Genomic DNA, 7,995 nt, shown 5'->3' with positions numbered 1-7,995 from the left:
CGTTTTATATGAATTCCATGTTGTACGAGTCACTTATATTTTACAAATACGTGTGCCGGGCTGTGAACGGCTCACGTATTTGTAAAATCTAAGTGACTCGTACAACATGGAATTCATATAAAACGGAATAATCAACAGTGTTATAGGGGGGTCGACTTGTAATCTTAAAATTATATTATTAAAAAACAATTTAAACGTATAATTATTTAAATACAATTTTTCATTTGTAATAAAGATTAAATCGTTTAGAATTTTATCCAAAATGCAAGATTTATGCTCATAAATGACGTAGATTTTATCATTTATATACTAAAATTCGTACAGTTTTATTTACAAATCTTATACCTCAGATTAAATTATTAAATAAAAAAAATCAAAGAAAATTATTTATACATTTAGAGTTTACAAAAAAAGAGAAAGAGAAACACATCAACAAGAACCAAAACATGGAGTGAAAGTCCATAACATCGTATTAAGAAAGAACAAAATGATGCTATCAACTGAAATTGGTTTCTCAATCCGAAAACATAAATCACAACAACTAACTGCAACCAATTATCTTCAGGTATTAATCTAGAAATAAAATTCGATGCATTTTCTTCCATTAATAATATCAAGATAATAACAGTTATAAATTATAATTCACTTCATTTAATCTTAATAAAAAACTACTCAACAATAAATACACATTATAAAGTAATGAAAATAATCAATAACTTCACTTAAATAAGTTAAATACAGTAAAGAAATGCAATTAGTTAATTTTTTTTAAATATATTTAAATATTTGTTATAAGTAATAACGTAATTTCATAGAAAAGTTCTGAAAAAAAAAATTCAATGACGCTTTCGCTTCTCTTTCAATATGGCGGATATTACGTGGTTTAAACAGTACGTGTAATGTTTTTACTAAAAAAAATTTTTTTTTAATTGAAATGCTATAAGTTTTTAAATTGTTTAACTAGAATGTAATAGAGAAACTTAATTCATATATTTATTATTATTTTTATGTAATAATATGATTTAATTTAATACAAGTAGCAAAGTTTCAATGAGGTGTCTGATTGCACCCCTTTACATGAATATTAAATGGCATAAAGTGCACATTACAATTTTTACTTTCATTTACAAAATTATAATTTTAAAAATACAATTATTTTTCTTCTTTTTTTTTTAGATTTTTTTTATAATCATTGTCAATTGGTTTTTATCGGATTTCGAATGGCTTCTCTTCTCTTTCGCGAATTGACTGGTGTGACCAGAAATATCTTGGATGCCATTTTGAAGATGATAGAGTGAGAAGGTCACAGCTGCTATATGACACTTTTTTTCTTTCTTTTTATTTTTTTGAATTTTGCACTTGATCCTTTTTCAAAATAAACTTATTTATTCTAAATTTCCGATTTAAATTTAATACAAATTTTTATTTTCTAAAGAATATTTTCCAATCTTCTTTTATGGAGTTCATTTTTTAATGTTGATTTTATCTGCATGAGCAAAAAAAGTACATACCAACGAAGAGGCGTTGGAATCGAATGAAATTTTACTGCTGCGAACTTAATGGCGATGGTAATAAAGTTATTACAATATTATAGTAAAAGAATCAATTTTCTGTGCAACAACGGTAAAATTTAAAGCAACCTTTAGCACTTTGTAGAACTTTATATATGCGGCAATGCGGTTTGGCATGGAGATATACAGGCAGGAACAGATTTAGGGGTTGTGCAAAGTAGGGTACCTTGCACAACCCCTAAATCTGCCCCTTCTGAGAGTACCTTCTGTTTATTCTGAGTAAAACCGAGGATCTCATGTAGTAAAAATTTTTAAGGCATACTGTTTCTTTTTTGTATCTCCTATAAAAATTTTTGAAAAATTATGCTATTCTGTGACCAATTTTTCTCATAGATATTACAACTATCGGTGAATATTTTTCACACACAGATGGCCAATGCTAGTGTCCCATCTTATTCCTTAAATGCTCGATGGACAACAAATCTGGAGACCGGACAGGAAAACGAAGCGTGGAAGCATGATAGAGACATTCCTGGAAAACCTAGCTATGCTCTGCCGAATATTTTCTTGCTAGAAAAGATCTTTGCATCTGAAAAACAATATTTAAAAGCGCAGAGTTTCTTGATCGTACCGCTGTATCTCAATGTTGCTCGTATCGGCTGTGATGTAAGATGGCTCGTTAGATCAGCAAGCCAGCAATGGGGGCACAGTGCTGCTCAGAGAAAATACAAGAGCCACTAGTATTGAAGCGCTTAGCAGTTGTCATCTCCACTCTAACATGTGGTCCAACAGAATCGGAATTCATCGCTAAAGACAATACGTTGCCAGTTCGTAGCAGTCCCCGCTTCACTGTCATGGTACAACTTCAAATGAAACTGACGATGCTATGGTGCTATGAGCAGGACGCATAATGATCGCCGTGAATGCAAATTTGTCGCTACTAGTCACTTTCTAGCTGGGCAGGAAGACATATGGTTCCTGCGCCACTGGAAATCTGTCTTCCTGCACCCAGAGACAGATGGATGGTAGACAAAGATTTCGCCCATGTTCGTACTTGTCTCGTGATAGTTTGATCACGAGACAACTACGAATCACTTTCAGGTGGTCTGTTTGGGAGACCAGAGTTTGCCTGCCGTTTATATGTGCCTTACTCCAGTAGCTCCTCCCATTCAGGTCAGAACGATCCACAACACGGAAAATTCGGCAATACGGCCATTGTGCTTCCTTCAGCCCTATGATGCGGCTCCGTCAGCTGTGTACAATGATTGCGTCGTACAGGTATGCGTGGTGTTGAAAAACGTCCAAATTAACCGATAAAACTGAAAATTGTAAACACAGTGTGTCTCTGCGAATCTTTCTGTAATCAGACAATTTTATCCAGATGATTAGCTTTATTATTATTATTATTATTATTATTTTATTTCTTTATTTTTTGCAAATGTCATGCTCAGCTGATACTGGTTTGAAGTGTTATGCCAAACTAAAGTCAAGGAATAGCTACCAAAAAAAGTGTTACATTAAGCTTCTGTGTTATTGGTATACTAGCAGATAGGCCCGGCGTTGCTCGAGCAAAAAGTAACGATAGCGAAGATTAAGATTATTACGTTATAGTCAATCTTACCCGTTTTCAAAGAATGCAAGAATTAGGTCCCCCTGTTTCCAGACTAATTTTTAGATGGGTTAAAAACGTTCGATTTCCCGCAAAAACGAAAAAACTGCATATGTATCTGTAAATCTTGCAAGTCGCTTTCTCTTAACACTTCCATTGTTGATACTTCCATTGTCGAAGCCTTAATCCTGTCCCTCTCCCCCGGGGGGAATTTCGAAAAATCCCTTTTTAGTGTGCGTTCTCATGACGTACCCTAACTGTGTACCAAATTTCAATTTTCAACTTCTAACCTTTTGGGCTCTGCACTGATTATTATTTTTATTATCAACCCGTCTCGATTATATATACAGATATGCCAACAACTAGAAATTTTCTAAAAATGTGACGTGTGTTCAATATTGTAGTTATTATTATTATTATTATTTTATGAATTAATGTATTTTGTATAAACTTTCAAATTAATTTTAGTTCGTTTGAAATAATTAAACAGAATAAACATAAACCTTAATTTTTCCACTTTATTTCAATTACTGTAATTATTTGAATGATTAATGCATAAACATATTTTGTTTTGAAGCAAACAACTTTGAACTTTTCAAACTCGATATTCGATGACAGTGCGTTACTTCCATTAATTTAAACTGAAATTAATTCATTTACATATCAAAATTATCAATTGAACATGTTTAAAAATAATAGAATAACTAATAAATCAGTTAATAAAAATAAAAAAAAAAACCTTTAAAGAAATTTCAAAATTCTGGAAAACGTGTCAAAAACTCAAATTCTTATATATACAGGGTGGTCCAAAAATCAGTTAACCAATTTTATGTATTCCAGCTACATATGTAAAACTATTAAACTGAATTTTTTAGTTGTTATTATTCATATATTGAACAAGAAAGATATTATTTTTTTAATAATTTCTATAAAGTTTGTGACTAATAAAGTACAGCGAAACTTGTAAACAATGGCACCCAACAGTAGCCGAACGGATAAAACCACTGAATACTGATAGTTGTTGGTGGATTCGCGCCTCACTAACGGGCTGGTCACGTGAAATTTTCCGTATTTTATTCACGTTAGTAACACTTAAATAGGGGCCAGTTTTCCCATAAAGACTTCCCAGGAGACATCTTCGGGTAGATCATCCACGTGTCGCGTTGTGTATACAAACCAAATTCAGCAATGACAAATAACAAGAACAAAAAATGCCNTATGTATTTGTTGTCTATATGTACTGTACTTGTATGTGTATTTATTTGATCCTAGTTGTAGTATGTATATGCAGATATACGTGTATGATTGAGTGTGTATGTTCAAATATATAAGCTTATGTATATGTGTTTGTGCGTGTTTAGAATGATACAATTCAAATATTTTAAATGAATAAAGAATAACACAACTAAATTGGAAATCAAATCAATTAAAATTCAATAGTACTAAATTTAATTAATTTCTAAATAAATATAACATTTTCCTGGTTTAATTTAATTATAATTATTTATTTCAGAAAACATTTCTATAAAATTAATTTTACATTTTCTAATCTATCCAGACAATTTATAGGAATCTATTTATAGGATATATTATTAAATAATGGTTTTATATATAAATATATCGATTGAACAAAGTTTTTGAAAGAAATAAATTCATAGAAAACTCTAATATTGCTCTGAGCAACAATTAGAGAAATGTTATATAATAAGCTCGATTATCCAAGTATTTCTTTTGAGAATGGTTGTCAAACAAACGAGCAGACAAACAAACAATCGCTTCAAAATACATAATGAATGCATCACTTTAAAAGAATTATATGTCACGTAGCTATTGGAAAAAATATATACATAGTTTAGTTAACATAATCGATTTTGCAGATGTTTAGCAATTAATAAAGGTAAAAATATATTCGTACTTTATCTATTTATGACAGGAAAATTGTCAGGAAATTAAACATTTAGCGAACAATTACTTCACTGTACGGAGATTTTCATTTGATTCTCTTCTATTTTAGATTCCCTGTGACATACATTTTCTAGTTTTACTTAAATTTCACGAGTTTTCTTCTTTAAAAATGTAGAAAAATTTACGAAATTTTAAAAATCTTATTCTGAATTTTAATTTCTAAATTTTTTAGTTTTATATATATTTATATTTAACACCAAAATAAGAGCCAGTTTCCCATAGAAAAAACTCCTGGGAGGCACCCCATTAGCAGATCTCCCATGTGTTGCGTTGTCACATTGCCCATGTTTATAGATGAGAAAGAGTGCATATAGAATACGAAAATTTAATAAAATACGCTGATTTAAACAGAGGAAAATACATAAAATTTAAAGTTATAAAATTAAACGTAATTAGATTATTAAAAACACAATTATATTCTTGATTATTCTCAATTTCAGCGTTACAGCTTGCATTCATAAAGTACTGTACTAAAATGGAGGATATTCCGAAGAAATGATCAATTTTAAAAATTTAAAATTATAAATGCAAACTGTAGAATTGACATAGAAGCATTCGAAATTAATTTTAGATTAAAATAAAAAATAATAATAATTTAACAAAAATCACAAATATAAAAGCATATGAAGCCATTTTATTGAACTTCAGAATGTTATAAACTAGCAAAGATGATGGGGAATTCGTAAAAGATAATGAAAATTCTATAATTTTAAATTTTAAATTCAAGTCGAGCAGTTAACGATAAAGTATTTTAAAGTAATCTAGATAAAATACAAGTAATAATTTAATAAATAATTACAAATATAACGTGAAAGAAATCTCTCTCTCTCTCTCTTACATGACTTCAAAAGCTTTATCAAGGTACCATCAAGAGAAATTATTGATTTTTAACAATTCAAAGTTATAAATTCAAGTAGAGGAATTAATAAAGAAGTATTTTAAACTAATTTAGATAAAATACAAATAATAATTTAACAAGTAATCATGAATATCAAACGTAAGGGAGCCATTTTATAGGACTTCAAAGAGTACTTTAATGGAGAGAAAATGGTTTCTTTACAGTTATATTAGCTAATAACTGATATTGGATTCATTGCAGGTTATTTATAATAATGTAAAAAAAATATCTTGAACTCTCTTCTTAAGTGTAAAACCGCATTTTTTTTATCTGTAAATAAAGTAAAAATCTCATTTTCTAACATAAAATCAAGTTATTTTCTTTTTTCCCCCTTCTTCACTTGTTCTTTTGTATAATGTTATTTGAATTTTTCATTCCATCCTATCGATTCTTAAAAATTTTATTTCATTTATTTATTTTTTAACTAAAATTCTTCAAAAATATATTTATAAAGAATTAATAAAAACTCGAATTAATAACAAGAATTTTCCTTTAAAAAATTCAGTTTAACTTAACTTTCTTCCATACTATTTTATAAGAAATTACACATAAAAAAATAATACATTAAAATAAATTATTATTATTATTTTTAGCATTTGTTATACAATTTTATTATTAAAATATTTTATTTTTGAATTTATAAAATAGTATAGACATTCTAAATTATATATTTATTACCTCTGGGTTGGCACTCTGTTTAACAGGAACAAGTGATTCTGTACTACTGCTGGACTCACAGTCACTTAATGCATCATCTAATAATTCATCAATTTCTTCACAGATAGCTACTGCTTCATTTACCATTTCACTTTCATTTAAATTTGAATTATTTTTAATATTTTCTTCATAAATTTTCTCCTCTTCAATAGGTTGTTGCTCTTGTTCTTCCGCCTCCTCTTCATATTCATACATTTCTTCTTCACTATTATTCTCAGATTGTTGTATTTCATCATCATCCTTAAAATTTTTAAAATTTTACAACACACTTTGTATTTACATATATTTTTCCACTATTAAAATTTATATATACCTCAGATATTTCTTCCGTATCATTTATAGTAGATAATGATGGTATTGGATAGTTGATATCTTCATTTACAGGTTGCTTGCAGTAAATAGGACTCTTCATTTGCATATTTTTCTATAAATAAAAGTATTTTAAAATAAATATTTTAATTTAAAATTATTATTATTAAGGATAAGCTTTATATTTATAAAATTACATCAATAACCTTTCAATAAAATAATAATACAATGACATTAAGCATTAATATTAAGGATGCACTGATTAATCGGTAAGTAATATGTAATCAGCCGTATCGGCCACTTCGCTGATTAATCGGTTTTAATAATCAGCCAATTTTGCATTTGGTATTTTTGTTAGAATACTACGTATAATGCTAGTAATAAAAAATAATAAATTTCTGTTATGTATTTATTATTTATTACATGACAAACTAAATATTAAAAAAATTTTACAATTCAAATTATTCCTTTTACTGATACATATTATATGGTATAATATAACTTATTCAAAACTATCTCTTTTATTTAAAGTTTAAACTTTAAACATATAAAACAAATAAAAATTTAATATTCAAACTGTAAAACCCTTAAATTGTAATGCAAAAACATGAGAATTTCATCATTTTCAGGGTATAACCTATTTCTTGTCAGCTCATAAATGTTACCTCCAATGTTGAAAATTCTTTCACTTTCAATGGAAGATGCTGGGGCACATATATTTTATAGCTATATTTCATAGCTATTTTGCTCAAATTAGGAAAAGGTTCTTTTGAACTTCACCACAAAAATAGGTCACTATGTCTTTGTTTAAGGGGTAAATGTAAATATGTTTCTAATTCTTGATTAAAACGTTTGTTCATTTCTTTCGCTTTTTCTTTCTTTTTAAAAACATGCTCTTCTTCATTCTTTCGTTTACCAGAAGCTAATTCATCAAATAAATTAGAAAAACTTAAAGATTCTCCTCCAACTTCTGAAATTATTGGATT

General features: G+C 28.3%; 2 protein-coding genes across 2 annotated transcripts in view; both read right to left on the bottom strand.

The window, feature by feature from the left end:
• Positions 1-7,995, bottom strand: part of LOC111620582 (SCY1-like protein 2) — a 136,695-nt gene that overhangs the window by 45,972 nt on the left and 82,728 nt on the right. The window lies entirely within an intron of this gene.
• Positions 6,490-7,146, bottom strand: LOC111620575 (glutamic acid-rich protein-like). The gene is made up of 3 exons (XM_023362525.1): positions 7,014-7,146; positions 6,662-6,940; positions 6,490-6,510 (listed from the first exon to the last, which is right to left on the bottom strand). Exons 1-3 carry the CDS (start codon positions 7,116-7,118, stop codon positions 6,490-6,492), a joined length of 405 nt encoding a protein of 134 aa, XP_023218293.1. The 5' UTR covers positions 7,119-7,146.

The sequence above is a fragment of the Centruroides sculpturatus genome, unplaced genomic scaffold, assembly GCF_000671375.1.
Source record: "Centruroides sculpturatus isolate CEXI.00-Female unplaced genomic scaffold, Cexi_2.0 scaffold321, whole genome shotgun sequence".
Lineage (NCBI taxonomy): Eukaryota > Metazoa > Arthropoda > Arachnida > Scorpiones > Buthidae > Centruroides > Centruroides sculpturatus.
The sequence above is the reverse complement of the archived record's forward strand: the minus strand, read 5'-3'. Positions and strand labels throughout refer to the sequence as shown.